Source organism: Loxodonta africana, chromosome 1 (assembly GCF_030014295.1).
Source record: "Loxodonta africana isolate mLoxAfr1 chromosome 1, mLoxAfr1.hap2, whole genome shotgun sequence".
In the NCBI taxonomy this organism is placed as follows: Eukaryota; Metazoa; Chordata; class Mammalia; order Proboscidea; family Elephantidae; genus Loxodonta; species Loxodonta africana.
The window spans coordinates 17,579,072-17,602,020 of record NC_087342.1 but is presented as its reverse complement, the minus strand read 5'-3'; the positions used below and the strand labels follow the sequence as shown (position 1 = coordinate 17,602,020).

The 22,949-nt window shown below is 50.8% G+C and overlaps 1 protein-coding gene across 15 annotated transcripts in view; it reads left to right on the top strand.

The window, feature by feature from the left end:
* TNK2 (tyrosine kinase non receptor 2) overlaps positions 1-22,949 on the top strand; it is a 49,273-nt gene that overhangs the window by 6,000 nt on the left and 20,324 nt on the right. For 4 of the 15 annotated variants that reach the window (XM_064295234.1, XM_064295149.1, XM_064295112.1 and 1 more), the window contains exons 1-3: positions 16,322-16,713; positions 20,125-20,305; positions 21,472-21,542. In XM_064295234.1, the coding sequence (XP_064151304.1) occupies positions 16,636-16,713; positions 20,125-20,305; positions 21,472-21,542 (330 nt within the window). In that variant the 5' untranslated portion in view covers positions 16,322-16,635. Of the gene's footprint in view, positions 1-11,157; positions 11,291-14,011; positions 14,081-16,321; positions 16,714-16,737; positions 18,932-20,124; positions 20,306-20,335; positions 20,530-21,471; positions 21,543-22,949 lie in introns of those variants that run through there. The other 11 variants (XM_064295430.1, XM_064295528.1, XM_064295332.1 and 8 more) reach the window with 6 other exon arrangements.

Below are 22,949 nucleotides of genomic sequence, written 5' to 3'. Positions count from 1 at the left end.
CTTGATGTATTATCATTTTTATGTATTTTTAGATTCTACATGTTAAAACTTTGTTAAGAATTTTTACATTTATATTGTGAAGATAGTTTTCGTATAACGTTTATGGGATTCACAGTGTACATCTTTAATTTATTATGTTCTAACATCTTTAATTTATTATGTTCTACCTTCAAGGGACATTAGTATCCCCCCCAAAAAACAAACCCATTGCGCTTGAGTCAATTCCAACTCATAATGACCCTATAGGACAGAGTAGAGCTGCCCCATGGGCTTTCTAAGGCTGTAAATCTTTACAGAAGCAGACTGCCACATCTTTCTCCTGTGGAGTGGTTGGTGGTTTAGAACTGCCGACCTTCCTGTTAGCAGCCAAGTACTTAACTACTGAGCTACCAGGGCTCTCTGATATTAGTATAACCAAAGCCAAACCCACTGCTATCGAGTTGATTCCGACTCATAGCAACCCTATAGGACAGAGTAGAACTGCCCCGTAGGGCTTCCAAAGAATGGCTGGTGGATTCGAACTACAGACCATTTGATTAGCAGATAGCTCTTAATCATTGCACCACCAGGGCTCCTGATATTAGTATAAGAACCTGAAAATAGTGACTTCCATTTTTCCCTTACCTTTATTTTATGCTATATTGTAAAAAGATATACTTCTACATATGTTATAAACTCTATAGTACATTGGTATTACTTTTGTTTAAACAATTATCTTTTAAAGTGATTTAAAAAATGAGAAAAAATATTTATATATTTACCCATGTAGTTAACATTTTCAGTGTTCTTAAATTTTTTTCCTTTGCATAAATTTGTATATATGGTAGTATTTTTCTTCTTTCTGAAGGACCTCCTTAAACTTCTTGGAGTGTGGGTCTGCTGGTGAAGAATTCTTTCTGCTTTTGTATGTCTAAAAAGTCTATTTTGCCTTTTTTTTTTTTGAAAGATATTTTGGTGGAATAGAATTTTAGGTTGCCAGTTTTTTCCTCTCAGTACTTTAATAACAATGTGCCCTCTTCTCAGATCCCTTGTTTCCACAAGAAATCTGTCATCTTTGTTTCTCTGTACATCACATGTCTTTTTCCCACCTCTGGCTGGTTCTAAAGATTTTCTCTGTATCACTAATTTGGAGTACTTTGATTATGATGTGCCTTTGTGTAGTTTTCTTTGTTTCTTGTGCTTGGGGTCGTTGAGTTTCTTGGATCTGTGGGTTTATAGTTTTCATCAAATTTGGAAAAATTTCAGCCATTATTTCTTAAATTTTTTTTTGTCCCCAAATCTCTTCTCTCCGTCTCTTCTCTGCTCCCTTGCCTTTCCTTCCTTCCCCTTCCCTCCTCTCCCCGGTAAGACTCCAATTATATAAACATTAGGCTGCTTGAAGTTATCCCACAGCTCACAGATGCTTTGTTTATTTATTTTTTAATTCTCTTTTTTCTGTGTTCCATTTTGGATAGTTTCTATTGCTGTGTCTTCAAGTTTTTCTTCCGTGGTACCTAGTCTGATTTTAATTCCATCCATTGTGTTTTTTTCATCTTAGGCACTGTAGTTCTTATTTTAGAAGTTTGATTGGAGTCTTTTAAAAAATATATCTTGTTTGTCTCTAAGGAGCCCCAGTAGTGCAGTGGTTAAGAGCTACGGCATGCTATGGCTGCCAACCAAAAGGTTGGCAGTTCATATCCACCAGCTGCTCCCTGGAAACCCTGTGGGGCAGTTCTACTCTGTCACATAGAGTCGCTATGAGTTGGAATTGACTCAACGGCAACAGGTTTGGTTTCTCTCTAAACGGAATACAGATGCAAAAACTGTTCCAGTGTCTTTGTCTGCTAGTTCTAACATCTGTGTCAGTTCTGGGTTGATTTTTATGTATCTTCTCATTATCGGCAATGGTTTCCTGCTTCTTTGCATGCCTGGTAATTTTTATTGGATGCCAGACAATATGCATTTTACCTTGTCGATTGCTGGATATTTTTGTATTCTTACGAATATTTTTGCACTTTGTCCTGGGACACAGTTAAGCAACTTGGAGAAAGTTTCATCCTTTTTTTTTTCAAATAATTTTTATTGTGCTTTAAGTGAAAGTTTACAAATCAAGTCAGTCTCTCACATATAAACTTATATACACCTTACTACATACTCCCATTTACTCTCCCACTAATGAGTCAGCCCACTCCCTCCTTCCAGTCTCTCCTTTCGTGACCATTTTGCCAGTTTCTAACCCTCTCTATCCTCCCATCTATCCTCCAGACAGGAGATGCCAACATAGTCTAAAGTGTCCACCTGATACAAGTACCTCACTCCTCATCAGCATCTCTCTCCAACCCATTGTCCAGTCCCTTCCATGTCTGATGAGTTGTCTTCAGGAATGGTTCCTATCCTGGGCCAACAGAAGATTTGGGGACCATGACCTCCGGGATTCTTCTAGTCTCAGTCAGACCATTAAGTCTGGTCTTTTTATGAGAATTTGGGGTCTGCATCCCACTGCTCTTCTGCTCCCTCAGGGGTTCTCTGTTGTGCTCCCTGTCAGGGCAGTCATCGGTTGTGGCCGGGCACCATTTAGTTCTTCTGGTTTCAGGATGTTGTAAGTCTCTGGTTCATGTGGCCCTTTCTGTCTCTTGGACTCATAATTATCTTGTGACCTTGGTGTTCTTCATTCACCTTTGATCCAGGTGGGTTGAGACCAATTGATGCACCTTAGATGGCCATTTGTTAGTATTTAAGACCCCAGACGCCACACTTCAAAGTGGGATGCAGAGTGATTACTTAATAGAATTTATTTTGCCAGTTGACTTAGATGTCCCCTGAAGCCATAGTCTCCAAACCCCCGCCCTTGGCTCTGCTGACCTTCAAAGCATTCAGTTTATCCAGGAAACATCTTTGCTTTTGGTCCAGTCTAGTTGAGCTGACCTTCCCTGTATTGAGTGTTGTCCTTCCCTTCACCTAAGGTAGTTCTTTATCAACTATCTAATCAGTAAATAACCCTCTCCCAACCGTCTGACTGAGACTAGAGGAATCCCGGTGGTCATGGTCCCCAGACCTTCTGTTGACCCAGGACAGGAACCATTCCCAAAGACAACTCATCAGACATGGAAGGGACTGGACAATGGGTAGGAGAGAGATGCGGATGAAGAGTGAGCTACTTGTATCAGGTGGACACTTGAGACTGTGTTGGCATCTCCTGTCTGGAGGGGAGATGGGAGGGTAGAGAGGGTTAGAAACTGGCAAAATCGTCATGAAAGGAGAGACTGGAAGGGCTGACTCATTAGGGGGAAAGTAAGTAGGAGTATGGAGTAAGGTATATATAAGCTTATATGTGACAGACTGACTTGATTTGTAAACGTTCACTTAAAGCTCAATAAAAATTATTACAAAAAAAAAACCCTCTCTCACCCTCCCTCCTTCCCTCCCCCCTCTCGTAACCACAAAAGAATGTGTTGTTCTCATTTTAAACTGTTTCTCAAGATCTTATAATAGTGGTCTTATACAATATTTGTCCTTTTGCCTCTGACTAATTTCACTCAGCATAATGCCTTCCAGGTTCTTCCATGTTATAAAATGTTTCACAGATTCATCACTGTTCTTTATTGATGCCTCGTATTCCATTGTGTGAATATACCATAATTTATTCATTCATCTGTTGATGGACACCTTGGTTGCTTCCAGCTCTTTGCTATTGTAAACAGTGCTGCAATAAACATGGGTGTGCATATATCTGTTCGTGTAAAGGCTCTTATTTCTCTAGGATATATTCTGAGGAGTGGGATTTCTGGGTTGTGTGGTCGTTCTAACTTTTTAAGAAAACGCCAGATAGATTTCGAAAGTGGTTGTACCATTTTACATTCCCACCAGCAGTGTATAAGAGTTCCAATCTCTCCACAGCCTGTCCAACATTTATTATTTTGTATTTTTTGGATTAATGCCAGCCTTGTTGGAGTGAGATGGAATCTCATCGTAGTTTTAATCTGCATTTCTCTAATGGCTAATGATCGAGAGCATTTTCTCATGTATCTGTTAGCTGCCTGAATATCTTCTTTAGAGTTTCATCCTTTTTTGGATGTTGTTTTTAAGATTTTTTTAAGTGAGGTCGAAGTGCTGCTCAACCTAGGGCTAATTAGACCCCACTGCAGAGACAGAACCTTTCTGCGTATTCTACCCAGTGCTTAGTTTTTCCAGCCTGGCGGGCACACTTCTCCCAGCCCTATGTGAGCGCAGGACACTATTACTTCTGACCTTTTTGAGTGGTTTTTCCCCCACCCCGCCTTGGGTAGTTTTCTGATGTGCTTGTGGTGATGGTACTTAGCTGCGTATTCGAGGGGGACCATTTGCAGACTGAGGGACACCCTTGTCTCTGACACTTGGTTCTGGGAACTCTAGCCACCTGGGTCTCCCTGGACTCTCAGCTCCACTGCTGCAACTCGGCTTAGTTCCAACTGGCCTAGTCAATCATAGGACTGACTTCCTGTGTTGCCTGCCTAATGACTGGTATCTTGAAGAACCGTTTCATATATTCTGTCCATCTTTTTCCTGTTTCAGGCAGGAGGGTAAACCTGGTCCCTGTTATTCAAACTTGGCCATAGGTGAGGATTTGATTTTCATTCTTCCGTTTTTACCCTTCCCACCTTTCCACACTTCACTGTTAACAAACAAAAATAGTTGCGACTCATGGTGACCCTGTGAGTGGCATGGTGGAACCGTGCACCAAAGGGGTTTCAATGACTGATTTTTGGGGGAATAGATCACCAGGCCTCTCTTCCGAGGTACCTGTGGGTGGACTTAAGCCTTCAGTGTTTCCGCTAGCAGCCACCTGTGTTACCTGGTTGCACCCCCCAGGAACTCCACTTCCACTGTACATGTATCTTTTTCTTTCTTTAGGCCCATGTTTACATGGACTTAAACCTTCAGCCTTTCCGCTAGCAGCCACATGTGTTAACTGGTTGCACCCCCCCAGGAACTCCACTTCGATTATACATGTATCTTATTTTTTCTTTAGTCTGTGGCCCACGTTTACACGGACACTCTTAAAGTGTCGTGAACTGCCTGGACTTTTCCTGCAGAACTCTTTGTTCTCCCTGGAGTTGCATTTTTTGTTTGCTTAGTTTTCTGTGTCCCTTCTAATTAATTAGTCAAGCTCACTAGTAGCTGTATAAATTTCTCAAGATGTCGTTTCTGTTGGGTATTCTATCGCATTCATCCTTCTGAAGAAGCCTCTCTCAAGGAGTCTCCTGCCCTGCGCCAGCATGGACTGGTTACTCTGTATCCCTGAGGTGTAGCTGTCCTCCTAGGCTCTCCCTTCAGCTTGCTGGGGATTTCCTTCACTGCCCTCATCTGTTGGGTGTCTTGTTCCTGTCCCTTGTCTTCCCCTTTGTTGGCTTACTCTTGTAAAAAGTCTGAGAAGCACTGATTCTGTATCTCATTCATTCATTCAACAAACATTTATGAGCACCTGCTATGGGCCAGGCTCTACGCTGGGTGAGATGGGGGTGGGTCTGTTGAATTTTCTGTTTGTAATTTTTTTTTGTTCCCCGTGTGTGTGTGTGTTAATATCCTGTTTTTATTTTGTGGATACAACATCTTGTCTCTCTGAGGATATTAATGAGAATTTTCTGCCTGAAGCTTTCTTCTCTTGCAGTCTCTTCCTCTGGGTTGCTTTTTCTGGGTGTCTTGCACGTTCTCTTCTATGTTAGAGGCTTTCCTTTTGTGTCTGGTAATTATTGTGTCTGCTCGTGATTGCGGGTGGGAGATTACAATGTTGGTTGGCCTTGTCGACTGTGTGCTTCTCTGTGTGGTGACATGGATGGGCCATTTGTTGGGAACCCCTAATGTCAGTATTCTTACATCTTTTTTGGCATGGTCAGAGTCCCCAGAAAAGACACCTCCCCTGCCACCACCTGCCAGGTGGTGGAGGCCTGACTCTGTGCAGCAGGTAGAGAAGGGAACTGAGGTCTCACCGTCTACTGTGCACGCTTTCCCTGTTGGATATGGCGTCCCGTCCTCAGCCAAGCCTGTTGTACCCCTGGCTAGAGAGCTGCAGCTTACCCTCTCTAGGGAGAGAAACCCCTGGCTCCAGGCATGGGGGCGGGGGTCACCTGGTGGTTTGGTGTTGCAGGGGAGGGAGTCTACGGGTGCTATTGCTTCTTAAATGGCTTTTAAATAATCCTCCATATTTTAGATTTTCCCTTCTGTCACCTCTTCTTCCAGAAGTTTCTGTGGCTGCCAGTTCCTCAGCCTTTGGAGGATTCTGTGGGGTGAATCAAGTGCTTCTCAACTTGGGATTTGTGACTTCTTCAGGTCCACTGTCAGCCATTACTGGCACATGTGCCTTCCAGCTTTCAAAGTTTTGTTGTGGTTGTCTCCTCTACCGGTCTCCCCATCTTGGGGATTTATGCCATTCAAAAAAGATTGTCTTTTTTCTTGTAGCTTTGGTGGGGTTTCGGGAAGGGGTAAAATTATATGCATGTGTGCAATCTACCATCTTTGCCTGGAGCCTCCATCCCCGCTTTAAACTTCCTCACAGAATCCAGGAATTCGTTCAATATCCAGGATACATTTAGCGAGCCTGGAATGGATAGGGTAAGACTCCAGCCCTGCCCACCATAGGCCCATATCCTTGAGCCAATCAATTTAGTGTACGGTCATAGAGGGACCGAATCATGCTTTCACCTCTTACTTTCTGGGCGCCCCAGTTTTCTCATCTGTAAAATGGGGAATAATCTACGATAGTAAAGGGATTTTTTTTAAATCAGCCAGTGAAGATAAAGCTTTCAGTAAAGATCCTATAGATAGTGTCTCCTTGAGGAGCACACTGTGGCTTCTGCTCCTTCATATTCCCCAGACTCCCTAACACCTGGTGAGCACATAGTAGGGCTGTGGCGAGTGACTGAAGAGAGGGGGTGGGACAAGAGGGTTGGCCTGGTCCCTCCCTTCAGCAGCAGTACCTCCTGGGAGCCCTGGACCAGCGGGAGAATGCCGGATTCCTCCTGCCTGCCTGTCCCAGTGTGCTGGGTCTCCTAATGAGGTGAGGTCTTCTCTCCTCTCTGGGTCCCTGACCTTCAGCAGTCCCTGACCTTGATAGGGCTGCCCTCTCTAGGCCAGAAGAGCATAACCATCACCTGAACTGTTGGTCTTCCCCAGCTGCTGGGGACACATTCTCTGTGACAGCTGCTTAAGTGCCTGGTCCCAACTAGACACGCCCGTTCCCCTTTCAGGGTTTCGGTTTCTTTCTCTAAAACGGCTGGGCAGGATACAGTGGGATTAAGGTGTACACCTTGAAGTCCCTGACATTTCTCTCCCAGATTCGGGCTCTTCCTCTCTTGGGCCCTTCAGCCTGCCCTGGAATGAGTGTCCCCAGCTCCCGGGGTTCGGGTGTGGGTGCAGGTCTGCAGGAGATGAGCAGCCCCTTGTGCGGAGCCAGTGCTCTGCATTCAGAGCTCTGGCTTCTCCCCACCACTCTTCCTCCCCTGCCCCACCTCCAGGCCCAACAATAGGCCCCTTCAGCCCTGGGCTGTTGCTAAGGGGTGGGGTGAAGCCTGAGCTGGCAGGCAGGGTGACCAGCTGGGTGCCTCTGCCCAGCCCTGGAAGAGCTCGGGGAGTGGGTGACTACTGAGAGCTGGGCTACAGTCAGCCTTCCTTCCCGGGAGTCCGTCAGGGCCTTGGTGCCATGAGGATGCAGTACCAGGCATCACAGCCCTGGCACCCAGGCGTGTGTGGTGTGCCTGCGCACTGAGACCCAGACAGCTGCAGGGATATATCACACACGAGTGGTGTTTGCGTGTAGGAGAGGGATGCTGCAGGAATGCTAGGGCTCTGTGTCCTGTCTCAGGGTGACAGGGTTGGCACTCAGGGCTTTAGCTGATGGAGCGTGGATCAACTTCACGATACTGTCAAGACAACCTGGTGCAGATGGGGAGGAGTGAGTCCCTGCGGGGCTGTGTTGTGGTATTTAGCAAGATCTTGCCTTTGCTCTCAAGTTACTTCTTCCTTCTCAGTTGGGGGTTGAAGAAGGCTAGTCGTAGGAAGGGGCCCTGTGGGTGAGCAGTCTGTCATCTAGTGGTTTACCCGGCTTCTGCACTCACCTTACCACCGTGTCGCGGCTCTCGTGCCTCCCCTCAGCAAGTCTGGGGTGCCAGACAAATCCACACGTTTCAACCCCTGGACAACCTGTACCCCCACTCTGCCTCCACAGAGCCTGATGGGAAGGCAGCCTTCCTGGAGAAGGCTGATTCATGGCTTCCCGTCTGCGTAACGGGCTGGCTGAGTTGTCTCTGGGTCTGGTAGGGCTTTATGGGAGCAAAGAAGCTTAGTGGGTCTGGGGCAGGAATGGCTGTAATGAGATTGACAGTCCCTATTCCCATGAAGGTACTGGCTTTTCTAGATTAGAAATGATGGGGAGGGGCAGGGCTGGGACTGGGGAGGGCAACAGGCTTGTTTCCCCTGGGGAGTAAGGTGGCAGCAGCCTCCCCTTCTCTAGTGTCTGTCACAGAGGCACAAAATCCTCTTCAGCAAACCTTCGTGACCAGGTTCCTTGCCTTCAAGGTGGTAGATGTAAACAAATGGTGACTATACAATGTACAAACCACAACAGAGGTGTGTGCAGACGGCTCTTTTAGTAGAATTATGAGTTGATACAAAGTGTTAAAGGATCACAGCATGATGGATAATTAAAAAAAATTTTTTTAATTCTTTTGGCAATTTTCCACTTGTACTGTTAGATATTTATACTACTCTAATCATTACTTTCCCAATGCGGAAATTATCGAACAATATCATTAGTATTAAAAAACTCATTAATATTACACTCAAATAAAATTGTGCTGAAGATCATTCAAAAGCAGATGCAGTAGTACATTGACGGGGAACTGCCAGAAATTCAAGCCGAATTCAGAAGAGGATGTGGAACCAGGGATATCATTGCTGATGTCTGATGAATCCTGGCTGAAAGCAGAGAATACCTGAAGGATGTTTACCTGTGTTTTATTGACTATGCAAAGGCATTCGACTATGTGGATCATAACAAATTATGGATAACGTTGCAAAGAATGGGAATTCCAGAACACTTAATTGTGCTAATGAGGAACCTTTACATAGATCAAGAGGCAGTCATTTGAACGGAAGAAGGGGGTACTGGGTGGTACAAAGTAAAAAAAGGTTGTAGCCTTTCACCATACCTATTCAGTCTGTATGGTGAGCAAATAATCCGAGAAGCTGGACCGTATGAAGAAGAACGCAGCTTCGGTATTGGAGAAAGACTCATTAACAGCCTGCGTTATGCAGATGACACAACCTTGCTTGCTGAAAATGAAGAGGACTTGAAGCACTTACTGATGAAGATCAAAGACCACAGCCTTCAGTATGGATTACACCTCAATATAAAGAAAACAAAAATCCTCACAACTGGACTGGTAAGAAATATCATGATAAATGGAGAAAAGATTGAAGATGTCAAGGATTTCACTTTACTTGGATCCACAATAAACACTCATGAAAGCAATAGTCAGGAAATCAAATGGCGCCTTGCATTGGTCACATCTGCTGCAAAAGGCCTCTTTAAAGTGTTAAAAAGCAAAGATGTATAAAAATTCAGTGAAACCCAGTGCCGTTGAGTCGATTCCGACTCAACAGCGACCGTATAGGACAGAGTAGATGTGTTAGGGGAAGAGTAATTGGGAGTATGTAGCAAAGTGTATATAAGTTTTTATGTGAGAGACTGACTTGATTTGTAAACTTCCACTTAAAGCACAATAAAAATTTAAAAAAAAAAAGCAAAGATGTCACCTGAAGACTAAGGTGGCCCTGACCCAAGCCATGGTGTTTTCAGTCGCCTCATATGCACATGAAAGCTGGACGATGAATGAGGAAGACCAAAGAAGAATTGACGCCTTTGAATTGTGTTGGTGAAGAATATTCAATATATCATGGACTGCCAAAAGAATGACCAATGTGTTTGGAAGAAGTACACCCAGAATGCTCCTTAGAAGCAAGGATGGCAAGGCTACGTACGTCTCACATACTTTGGGCGTGTCATCAGGAGGACACAGTCCCTGGAGAAGGACATCATGCATGGTAAAGTAGAGGGTCTGTGAAAAAGAGGAAGACCCTCAACAAAATGGATTGACACAGTGGCTGCAACAGTGGGCTCAAGCATAAAAAGTGTTTTGAGGGTGGCACAGGACTGGGCAGTGTTTCATTCTGTTGTACATAGGGTTAGTATGAGTCGGAACCGACAGGATGGCACCTAACAACAACAACAATCATTACTTTAACAAAACAACATGAAAGCCTGGCACAAAAGAACAACTTGGGAGTAGGAAATGGGGTATTTACAGAAGAAATGACATTTGATTTGGGTCTTGAGGAGTGTATAGGAAGGAGCTCACTGTATAGACAGATGAGGAGGAGTGCCACAGAGAATAGCTCAGAGACATTAAAATTAAAGAACAGGGTGTGTCTGGTGTTGTTAGGTGATGTCAGTTGATTTCAACTCATGATGACCCTATGTGACAGAGTAGAATTGCCCCATGGGGTTTTCTTGACTAAACTTTATGGAAGCAGGTTGCTACATTTGTCTCCCACAGAGCCTCTGAGTGGGTTCTAGCCACCAACCTTTCAATTTGCAGCCAAGCCCTTAACCGTTTATGTCAGCAGGGCTCCTTAGTGTCTGCCTAGGGAGGGACAAGTATTTGACTTGGTTGGAACATAGAGACATTTGCAGGGAATGGTAAGAGATCCAAAAACCCATTGCCATTGAGTCGATTCTGACTCATAGCACCCTGTAGGACAGAGTAGAACTGCCCCATAAGATTTCAAGGCTGTAAATCTTTACAGAAGAAGACTGTCCATCTTTCTCCCATGGAGCAGCAGATGGGTTCAAACCTCTGACCTTTCAGTTAGCAGCCAAATGCTTAACTACTGCACCACCACGGCTCCTTATGGTAAGAGACAGAGGTAGGAAAATCGGCAGGGAGTGGATCCTGAAGGACCCTGTGTGTTAACAGAAGTACGGAGGATATAAGGTTTATAAGTATGTAAGACTTAAGGTCCATGTTCAGATAACAGTAATAACAGTAGGCGTCTGTGTACCAGGTGCTAAGTATATCTTTCATTCTCTCATTGATTTTTCACAACAGCCCTATGAAGGAGGTACTGTTTATCCCCATTTTACAGATGCGGAACCTGAGGCTTAGATGTTGAGTCATTTGCCCAAAGGTTTCCAACTAGAAAGTGATGGAGCCAGCTTTCATTCCAGGTCGGTCTGACTCCTAAAGCCGAGGGTATTGATGGGAGGAAGGATTATGAGGTAGGAGCAACATGATTTTGTGGTCTGCCTGGGTTGGGGAGGTAGAGGAAGGGGAGGAGTCACCTTTGAGGGACCAGGGGTGAGGTTTCTGGCCTGGGTGGCTGGTTAGCCTGTGATGTTTTCAGCCAGGATACAGAAATACAGGTTAGCAAGTTTCAAGGGGGTGGTGACGAACTCAGTCTAGGCATGCCAAGTTTGGGGTATCTGTGGAGCTGCCTGTAAGTGTTTGGAAATGTGGGCGTAGAGCCGCAGAACAGCAGGAATGGCCATGGAGCAGTCAGCTCATAGTGGCAACTGGAGCCCTGGGAGGAGAACAGGTCACCTTCAGGGAGCAGAGCAGCTCCTGAGAAGAGAAGGAAGGCCTTCAGGAGTCTTAGGAAATACCAGCAGCTAGGGAGAAGTGAGAAGAGGCTTCAGGGCCTGACTTGGGGTCTGTGGGCCCAGCACTGCGAGCAGACATTGCCTCAGCTTTGCTGCCCTCAGGACCTCGCTGCCCTGCTTGCCTGGGAGGGAGGGGACCTCTCATGTCCTGGAGCTAGAAAGGGTGTGAACAGCTTGGTGTGAGACTGAATCACCCCCTTCTCTTCCTGGCCCCTGGCCAGCCTCCTTACCACATGTGATGACAGACCCAGGCTGACCTGGCAGTGCAGGGTGGCCCTGTGCAGTCTGCAGTTCCCTCTGTGATGTGGTTGGTCCCAGGGGGAACTACCTGGTCTGGGTCCAGAAGCGTGGGTCCTGTGCACAGAGGGGCCCTGGCATGTGGAGGCAAGATAATCCTCTGATAAGCTGTAAGCCCTTCCTCCTCCCAGTATGTTGTTTTTCCTCCAGGGCTTGGAGAAGGGGAAGGTAGAGCTGGGAAAGGGCAAGCTTGGAGGTGAGGTTGGCAAATATTTCTGAGAATACGGTAAGTTGTTTGGAAAAATCCCCTTGGCGGGAAATTGCATGTCCTGTCTGCTCCTCAGTGTGGATTTGTCACCTCACTGATGCTATAGGAGAGGCAGAGCGGAGGGCAGTGGGCAGTGAGGTCGGCTGTTTCCCAGCCGGCCTCCATCTGCTCTAGCTGAGTGGTGTGGAGAGAGAAAGGTGCAAGCTCTAGACAGATGGTGTCCGTGTGGGGCAGATCGGAGGTAGTTTGGGCTCTGTGGATGTCTCATGGCGGGATAATACTGGGAGGCAAGAGGCTTATGGGGGAGGAGGAGGCAGGGAGGAGAATGGATCAGACCCTTCATCCAACTAGGGGAATAGGAGATGGACCAGGCTTTTGCAGCTTTGCTGTCTCACAGCCTCCTGACTTTGGGTTCTAGCAGCTGCTCCCAAAACTATTAGCTGTGGTAAGATGCAGAGGAGCTTCTGCCTAGGTTAGAACCAGGCATCCTGGACCCCCTGCCCGGCAGGGTCATTTACCCCCCCACCCCCCCCCACACCCCCCACAACACGTAGGGAAGAGGCTTTGTGAGGATGGCGAGCCTTTTGGGAACTTCCCCAGTCCCCTCATGGGGTCTCTTTCCCCAACCTGGAGGCTGATTAGGGGTAGCAGGGTTTTCCTTGCCCCAATTCAGTGAGAGCACCTGAACTCAGCCCTCAATACCTGAAGCTAAGGAGTCAGCGGATGCCTCAGATGCCAGGGAAATGAGAGAGTGTGCGTAGAATGCCTGGGAGTGTGACACCTTGAGCCCCGGGGCTGGAGGAAGAAGAGGAGCCTCCCTGCAGTGGGTATTCCTCCGATGGCCATAGCGTCTCCCTAGTGCAGTGGGGGGAGCGCGTGGAGGTGAGGCCAGCCCAGCCAGCCCTGCGTGGGCATGTGTTGGGGCAGCTCCTCCAACAGGGAGTCACTCCTCTGAGGCCAGAGGGCAGCCGTGGTACCCTGACCCTGCGCGAACTCCCAGGGCACAGCCCGTGCTAGGTGGGGGTGGGGGTGGGTGGGGGCGGAGAGGGTAGTCAGGGAGGTGTCAAGGCCACCCTGAGATGAGGCGCTGGGTCCTGTCTCCCTCCCCTCCCTCCCGGTGCGGTGTAGGGAGGCGTGGCTTTCCCGGCGAGGCGAGGAGTGGGCTGGGGCGGGAAGGCAGGCTCCCTTGGCAGGAGGCGCAGGAGCCGAGTGCGGGGCTGCAGTTGGGAGCCCGGCAGGTGGGCGTAGTTTTGGGGACTAAATGGAAGCAGGGGGCAGGTGGAGGGGTAGACTTAGGGGCTAGAAGTGTCTTTAAGGAGGGATCTTAGGCCAAGTCAGATGGAGATTTCTGTGCGCTTCTTGGGTGGATCCCTTATCTTGGAATATCGGGGATGGGGGTTTGAATCCCTGAGGACCTGGTTGGCGGCTCTGGAGCGCTGGGGTCCTGGAGGCAGCTGAGGGGGCTGTGGCACCATTGTCAGTGAAGGGGGAGCCCCTAGCACCTGACTCCCGGGGGGTCAGCCTGCGGCTAGCACGGGCGGGGTGGGGTGGAAGTGGGGAGCCACGCCCGGAGAGACCTGCAGCGCTTTGGAATGGAGGCTGGGAACGGAGCGGGGATGGCCGCAGGAGAGACCGATCAGCCGGCTGAGGTCGGCGGGTGGTGGGAGGTGAGGAGGGGCTGGAGGAGACGATGGCCGAGGCGCTTTAGCAGCCCCTGCGCTCTTGCTGGAGAGGATGCTGAGATCCGGCCCGTCAGGACGCAGGGCAGTGACGCTGCCGGTGCCGCTAAAGGGGCGGGGGCTGAGCCGAGCTCTGCTCCCCTCCCAGGTCCACACTGGCGGCTGGGCTCCATGGGGGAAGGATCTGCTTACCAGCGGCTGGTTGGGGGTGAGGAGGGCCAGCAGGTAATGGGGGAATGCTGGGGGATAGCCAGGTACCCTGGCTCCCGTCCCCATCATCTGCCGGAGCGCAAGGCCCAGCTCTACTCTATCAGCCTCTCAGGAGTTAGGTGTCCTGATGCTCCTGGGCCCAGGGACAGATCCTGGGAGGCTGGGAAGAGTGGTGTATGTGTGTGTTGGGGCGGGGGGTGGAGGCAGTGGTCGGGAGCTGATGCTGACATCTGCCTTAGTGTCCCTGAGTCCCTTGGGACCCAGATAAGCTGCCTCGTTTTCCTCTGGAGCCTAGGAGACATTGTCAGTATTTAATCTGGAGTTTTTTGTGAGCCCTGAGTCCTTGTGCCCTGGACGTTACCTTCTATTGGTCTTTTCAAATATGAATATCAAACCAAATGTCCCTGTTTGCCTTGGAAAATAGATGATTATGGTATTTATGGTGCTGCTTCCCCTCCCCCTGGAGATCGAGCACTTTCTCTCTTGGCCAGCAGAGGGCAGTGGCTGACTGGGGAACGGGAGAGATGAGGCAGCAAGGTGGGACTGCTCCTGAGCTGGGAGGAGAAGGATCCAGGAGTTGGGCCTGCGCTCTTAGTGCCACAACCCCCACCCCCCAGGCTTTCCTCCCCACCGCTTTCCATGATTGGATTTCGAGCAGGTGGCTAGGGCTGGTCTCTATGGAACATCCAAAGGAAGGGCCAGGTGTGGGGTTCTGGTAGATTTGGGACACATTTCTTTCTGGAGGCTGCTAGACTTCCGAATCCAGCCATTCTGACCTGGCAGCCCCCAACTTGCAATGCAGTAATCCTGGTTAAGTTGTCCTGAAGCCTGGTCCCTGGGCCTTCTTCAGGTGGTGCCTGATTAGGGGGTAGGTTGCAGGTGCTGTAGGCATGGCCTGACAGGGTTCGGGACAAAGTCAGCTCTAGCGTGACCTTGGCCTGACCTTGACTTGCCCATTAACTTCTACCCCAGCCCCCAGACTGATGATTAAGGTACACCGAGGGGAGGCCGCACCTAGCCAGCTCCACAGCTTTGGGTGGTGGATGACAGGGAGACTTCTGGGGAGGTTATCTCCACCCCAGGTCAGGACAGGAAATGGCTGTCCCTTCAGTCAGCACCAGGGAGGTCAAGCACTGAGAGAGGCTCTGGAAAGAGAGCTCGGGATGCTGACTCCCCAGACCGCTCTCGCCCCAGCTGCCTACTCTGCCAGCCAGCTGGGGCCTCCTGAGCTGGTGGCCAGCTGGACAGGGACAAGAGACCAGTGTGCAAGAAACAGGGGCTCCCCAGGCATGGTGGGGGCCAGGGGGGCTGGGGAGCTGAGAGGACTTCCTGCAGCTGTCAGGTGTGTCTGGGGGCCGCAGCAAGGGGGGTGTAAGAGCAGCTGGTGCCCTTTGAGGAGAGGCAGAGAGATCATTTGTCAGCTCTAGGAACGTGGGGGGCCCTCCAGGGCTTGATGGAGTGTCTCTAGTCCCCTTAGGCTCGGACTGTTGACTGGGTATGTGGGTGATACAAAAGAGATATCCTCCAGCCTGGGATCCTACACAGCTCTGGGGTGGGGGCATCCCAGCAGGAGTTCAGGGGCATGTTTGTTTGTTTTGAGGGAGTTTTGGATTTTGGCCAGCTGGTCTGGGGAGGTGGTATACCGGGTGTTGTGGGCAGCAGACAAGGCACCCCCAAGGGAGGGGGTGGAGATCCCTCACCCCCCCACCCCACCCTCCTTCTTGGCTGGACTGCCCCACTCTGGCAGGCTGCCGGACTCCTATTTCCGTCGGGCACCAGGGTAACAGGGCCACATTAGGGTCTGAGCCAGGAGACGCCCAGCCAAGGCTGCGACAGGGTGGGGGAGGGTCTCAGGAGGGGCTGCCTGCAGAACTCAGGGAACACTGTCTGGGCTCCAAGCCCCCGACTCAGTCTGTGTCTAGCCCCCCCACCCCGCCGCAGTCCCAGACAAGCCCGAGTGGGGGACCGCAGCCCTTCTTTGTGCATCGCTGCTTGATTCACGTAGCCCCCACCCCCAAATCCCAGGAGTTGTCTGCAACTGTGGGGGCTGGGTTGGAAGCCAGAGACAGGGGGCCTTGTGTATGGGGAGGCAGGGAGGCCGGCGCGGGTGGCTGAGGGAGGAAGAGTCCCCCCGTTCCGCCGCCCTCTTGGCAGTGATTCAGAAAGGTCCTTTTTCAGCCAGTGTCAAAGCTGCTCAGCTGGGGAGGAGGGAGGGAGGCGGGAGGGAGGGCGGGCGGCAGTCGGGTGGGGGAGCCAGGGAGCAGGGCTGGAGCTGTGACCACTGCACTGGAAAGAAGACAAGAAACAGGACAGAGACGAGCTGGGCTGGCTGCAACCAGCAGGGCTACACTGCGTCCTGCTAGACCTGCCAGCTGTGGAAACCCACCCAAGCTTCCCACAGAGAAAAGGGTCCCACCCCATTCTTCTGCCCTGTTTCCCACCCGTGTGGGATTTGGGGGCTCTGGGGCAATTTCTTCTGGGCAAATCCTGAAGCTCAGGAGCTGAGGCCCCTGTTCCCCACTTCCCGGGCTGAGTCCCAGTGACCCACTCGGGGCTCCAGCTCCCTGGAGATGCCGGCAGCCCGTCGGTTCCCCGGCCTCGAGCTCTCCTTCCCTCTCCTGGCCAGACTTCGGCGACGTCTGTACACAGTGAGTGGGGGCCTGGGGCAGGGGACAGACTGACAGGCGGCTGGGCGGCTCCTCAGCACCAGCGCTTTGCCGTGGGTGGAGAGCAGAACCAGGGGTGGCTGAGGGACACTGCAGTGAGGACCTGGGCCCAGCGGCCTATCCTTTCCGGCTGCTGTGTGCTTGTTGGCAAGTGTGGTAGAAGCATGTGCAGGAGCCAGGTCAGGCGTGTGGTACGCATGCCGGCCACAAGAGCTACGCGTGTCAGACACAGGTGTGCACGCCCCGCGCTGTCCTGGGCCCGTGCGCAGGCGGGGTTGTAGACTGAGCTGGGGAAGCAGCAGCAATGCTTGGTGGTTCACAAACAAATTTAGACTAGGGGGAGGGAAGGGGAGGTGACTCGTCCAGGGTCACCCTGGACTTTGTGGGACCCAGGGCACTGAATCCTTTCTCCTCACCTGTATTCCAGTGTGCTTCATAGTCTTCCCACACCCCCACCCAGAGCTGCCCTGTGTGGGGAGTGGAGGCGCCTGTGGGGCGGGGTGGTGGCGGTGTCCAGCCGAGCAGGTGCGGTTTGTGAGCCAGTGTTTCAGGGAAAGGGGACAGACTAGGCTGTGCTGTCCGAGTAGCTTCAGTGGGGGGACCTCTAGGTGTTCCGCAGCCCTGACCACCCAGGACTTTGAGCTGCTCTCAGGAGCTGCCGCCTCCTACCCCAGAGGAGGGTAGCAGTGAGGAGCCTAAGCCCTGGGAGTGCAGGAGGGAACCTACAGACTGCTGTCCCTGTGGGGGTAGGAGTCCATGCCTTGAGGCTGAGCTGTGTAGGGGGTGGGATCACTGCTCCAGGGACAGGGCAGTGGTGTTGGAAATGCCAGCTGGCTCCGCCTGGCCAGGCTGCTAGGAGGCTCTGCCTCTTCTGGTGATTTTCATAGAGCATCTTTGGGTTTTTCTTCTGGAAGGGGTAGTGGTCCACTTTCTTGAACCCCAGACTGTCTTTTTTTAACAGATGATTTTGTTAAGGATAAATGAGTTAATACAGTTACACACTTAGAGTTGTGCCTGGTATGTCAAAATTCAGTTGAAGTGTTAGGTATTATTTTTATTGTCAATTTTCTTAAATTAATAGAGACATAACCTATTTACTATGTGAGTCAATCTAACGCCACAGTAATATAAAGGAGAGATGAAGTAACTTATACTGTTTTATGTGATCTAACATGTCAGTCATGGGCCGTGGCTATACTAGATGACACAATGTGGTAGTCAGATGCCAAGTCCTCAGGTGGATCCCCCACGAAGGTGCCCTCTACAGGTGCTGACTGGAGGGGAGCTTTGAAACAAGAGCAGGCTGACTTCCAGTGGCTTTTTTTTTAAATAGTGACCAACTTTTGCCAAGTTTCGAACAAAAAGTTTACACAGTAGTTCAGTTCCAGGAAAATTCAGTGCATACTAAAATGGCAAAAATATTTTCTTGTTCATATGTGAGATGGGATTAGGGCTTGGGTGATTACAGTAAAATCTGCAAAAGCCAAATCCTGTGTAAAGTAGAAACCTGTCAGAGAAGGAAAACTCGACTAGCTTCTACTAATAGAGATAGAAGAGCGGGAAGACTGCCCCGTGTCAAAGGCGGAAAACTTGGGAGACCCAGAAATACAAGGCACTCCCGTTGAGTTCCAGCTCTCACAAGCTTCACTGTATAAACAGATTTTTCACCTGAATGAATTAAGTTGGGTAGGGTTTCGGACGGTGTGAAACTGCCCTGCATTGCAGGATGGCTTGTACTCGTGTTCCCCGCCCACCTCCCTAAGTGCCGCTTCCACTTGCTGTCAAGTCAATTCCGACCCATGGCAACCCTATGTGTGTCAGAGTAGAACTGGGCTCTGTAGGGTTTTCAATGACTGATTTTCAAAAGTAGATCACTAGGCCTATCTTCTGAGGCCACTCTGGGTAGGCTGGATCCTCCAACCTTTTGTTAGCCGCTTAGCATGTTAACCGTGCCCTACCCAGACACTCCTATGCAGCATTCCCCAAACACCTTGACAACCAGAAGTGCCCTTGAGAGGGCTGTACAGCCCTCACGAGGAGAACCATCTGAGTAAAGTGTTACAGCTTAACATTTGAAAACTACCCTTCTGGTCCAGCCCCCCTGGTGGAAGAGCCAGGGCTTGAACTGAGGCTTTCTGGTTCCCGTTTGCCTGTCACTTCTTCTACTGCCCTGAGCTGCCTGGGAAAGTCTGAACTCCAGGTACTGTGTTGGCAGGCCCACTGGGAACTGTGGGGGCAGAAGACATACGCCGGGCCTGGGCTGTGAGCGCCTGCTTCTCTTAGTGCAATGTGTGATAAGAGTAGGGGATGAGACCACCTCTGAGCTGGGGAGAAAGGGGGTTGCCTGGCACCTGGAAGGCGGCTGGTCTTTTTCCTGTTGTCTCTTCCTCAGTCAGGACTGAACATGGGTCAGGGGCTGGCCTTGCTAAGCCCTCAGCTCTGAGATGTCTTCCTTGGACAGGGATAGACTTGGTGTCTGGTGGACTGGGCTTCTTAGCTCTGAGGGTGCCACCAGCCTCTTTCTCTGGGCCAAAGAGAGTTTAGGTCGAGGTTGCTCACTAGTGGCCCATTGGCTGATTTGGCCTGAGATGTGTTTTGTTTGGCCAGCATAGTGTGTGTGCGTTTCAAACTCGGATGTTAAGTGAATACAAGCGACAGGATAGTATGGGTAATGTGTGAACATCTCGGGGGAAGAGCAAAGTCTGGGAGGATAAGTAAAAGACATTTCTGGCAGCTGGCTTCAGGGAGGGGAGCTAGGTGGCTGGGCAGCAGGGAAGAAAGTGAGACTTGCTTTACTGTAGGTGCCTGTGTGCGTTTTGAATTTCTTGCCGTGTGCATATATTACCTTCGCAAAAAATTTTTAGTGGTGAGAGTTCACGGATTTCTGATATTTTTTTGGAAAAAAAACAGAAAGCTTGGACAACACTGGGCCACAGCCCCTCAAGACAGCCATTGAAAGGAGCTAGCATTGCATCTCTTTAAGGCAGGCAACACCATTCCCTCTTGTCTTACACTGGTTGTGGCCCTGTGGGTGCTTGAATGGTGGTCCCTGGAGTGTGGGGTATTGGGTGATGGGATTGAGGCTCCAGAAATGTCAGGCATTGGGAGGAGCCTAACTTCGAGCTCATCTGGTCCTGGGATCTTTCCCTGGAGGCCATCAGATTTGGAATGGGGAGTAAGACTCCAATTCTTGACTCTTGGGCCAGAGCTGTGTCCCAATTGCCCTAATTCTGTCCTTATGGCTAGCAGGAGGCACAGGCATTTCTGCCTATGATTGGGGAGGAGGAAGGTAGTTTGAGGCCTTGCAGACGGGAGCATAGGATGTGGGTGAGCCCAGGGCATCCAGGGCAGGGTTCATTGCCGGCCCCCTGAGCCTCTGTCACCTCCGCACAGAGGCTGGGGAGCAGCAGCATGCAGCCGGAGGAGGGCACGGGCTGGCTGCTGGAGCTGCTGTCGGAGGTGCAGCTACAACAGTACTTCCTGCGGCTCCGCGACGACCTCAACGTCACCCGCCTGTCCCACTTTGAGTATGTCAAGAATGAAGACCTGGAGAAGATTGGCATGGGCCGGCCTGGTAGGTGGGGATACTGGCCTTGCTTGTCCTCTCCCTGCTGACCATTTACCTCCTCTGCCCTCAGGACTGCCGGTCACCTGGAGGAACCCTTTCCCCCTGCCTTCCGTGGGGTAGCATAGCTGAAAGCCTGTGCTGCAGGGCCCTGAGCCCCTGAGGTGGGCTAGGAGAGCACCAGTAGGTGGTGCACATAGTAGGTGCCCTGGGAACAGCGTGCAGTTGTACAGGTGAATTGGAGCAATGAAGTCTGACTCTCTTATAGCCCGGGATTCTCAGGATGATGCAATTACAAGCCACCTTTTTTTGGGAACATTTTATTGTGCTTTAGGTGAAAGTTTGCATAGAAAATTAGCTTTCCAATCAGTGATTCATACACAGATTATTCGGTGACATTGGCAGCTACAGACCACTTTTTTGTTTGTTCAGACATTTGTGGGATGTACTGTCTCCATCTCCTCCTCCTTCGTAAGCCTGGACTTGAGTCCATTCTCTTCACCATTCTGAACACCAAAGGTCAATGTCCAAGATGTGTCTGGAGAAGGGAAGATAAAAAGCCCTCGGTTGGCTTGTTAATTTTCTCCTAGTCTCTGTTCCTCTGTCTCCTTGTGTCTCTGTTTGTCTTTGTCTCTCTCACATGCATAAAGATCTACTTTATAAGTTGAATTCATTCGTTATGTTTGTATTTATCCCCAGAGCATGGTTGTAGCACCTAGAAGTCATGGTGTACATTGTAGGAGGTTAGAGACCTATCGCTGCGTTCACCTTAAGTAGCCAGATAGGTAATAGTGGGCTAAATTAGGCAATGACTCATGCTGCTTTTTGGCCAGGATAGTTGGTGTCTGATGCCAACAGGTTAAGAAAATTTTATGGGAGAAAAACAGAAAATTGAGAAAATTCTTTTCATTACCTTGATTTTCCCAAAGTTGGGAGAAGACCACCACTGTTCAGTTTTGGTGGTTAAGCCCCTCCATCCAGTTGGAGAACGAGAGCCTGCAAGTGGAATGCAGTGACCATGGGGTTAATCGAGGCCCTGGTTGGTTGGGATGGGCTTCACTGGGGTCATTCTGTTGGACAGTGTCCAGTGGCGGGCCCACCTCTGCTGGGTGGGAAGCAGCGACTCTGGGGGGCAGGGCCTCCCTGATGGCACCGGGTCCCCTCCCTCCCTGCAGGCCAGCGGAGGCTGTGGGAGGCTGTGAAGAGAAGGAAGGCCATGTGCAAGCGCAAGTCCTGGATGAGCAAGGTGGGTGGACGAGGAGTGGGGTGGTGCGGGCTGAACAAGGGCCCCACTCCAGTGTCAGCCCTGGACAGGCATCATCTCCCTCCTCCAGGGTCTTATCGGGCGGGGTGCTTGTAGAGCTGCCTGGCTAAGTGTCATCTCCAGAGACAGACACGTGAGCAGCCTGTGTGCAGAGATTTCCCCACATCCACTCTGGGTGTCTGGGTGCTGGGCGGGAGCGGAGCTCGCTGACAAGTGTGTGTTCACTTGAGCCCTGGCTCTGTCTGCAGGCTGGGGCCAGTGCCCGACACAGGGTGGTGGGGACCGTCAGGACCCCCTCCCCCCCCACCCAGTGGTCTGTATTGGGTTTCTCTGGTCATCTGGCCCTGCTGACAGCTTCATCCCCCGCAGCCTGCCCCCTCCCCCAGCCTCTGCCCTAATTTGGGTCTGTGGCTGGTGAGTCCTTGGTCTGACTCAGTGGAACTTTGCCCATTGTCTGGAAGACAATGAGAGAGGAAGTGAGCCAGCCAGGGCCTTCCCTCCCCACTTCTGGCCTCAGGGCTGGGTGAGGGGCTGGGTGGGCTGGAGGGGGTGCACAGAACAGCTGGGCAGGCATTGGGCAGCAGAGATTTCCTGGTGGCAGTCCAGGCAAAGGGGCTGCCTCCTGGGATCCTGTGGCCTTTTCTGGGGACACTGTCCTGGTCCATTGCCCAGGTTTTAGGGAAGGATGAGTATGCTGGGCGGGTGAAGGCAGGAGAGAAGGGAGCAGTGTGGTGTACAGGGAGTCAGGGCGCTAGGTCCCTGGCCTGTCAGTGAGCCTCTCCAGACTTCAGTCATGACTGCAGTAACATGGCCATGTGTGGCCAGGTCTCTTAGGCTGGTGAAGATCCCTCCCCAAGAAGGTGGCTGTGGAGGGCCTTGTTAGCTGAATGTTGCTTGCATCTGGGGTTAAGGACAGGGAGCCAAGGCCAGAAGGTGCCCTCAGATTGGAGAGGCCCCCAGCCACGCAAAGAAGTCTCGGCCAGCCTTGGGGGATACCTCAGGGGTGAACCAGCCAGAATATGCAGCCTGAGGCCCAAGCTCTGTGTGCCCCTACCCTCTATGCCTCCCTCTTCCTGCCCCTTGACCTTTGCCCCCACCCTCTCCAGCCCAGGCCTCATAGTCCCTCTAGTCCTCCTCCTTTCTCCCCCCTCAGCTCTAGGTGCCCCTCTAGTAGCCCAGCTGTCTTCCCAGGCTCTTCCCCGGCAAAGACTAGCTGCGTGTGTACACCACACACACACAGTCTAACCTCAGACTAAAATTATCCCTCCTCTGAGCGGGATGAAGGGTAGTCGACTCCCTGGGGAGGGTGGAGACAGACAGCACCAAGTGGTCAACCCAGAGACAGGGCCAGGTCTAAAATAGGACAAGGAGGTGTTTGTGGCGGGCCCC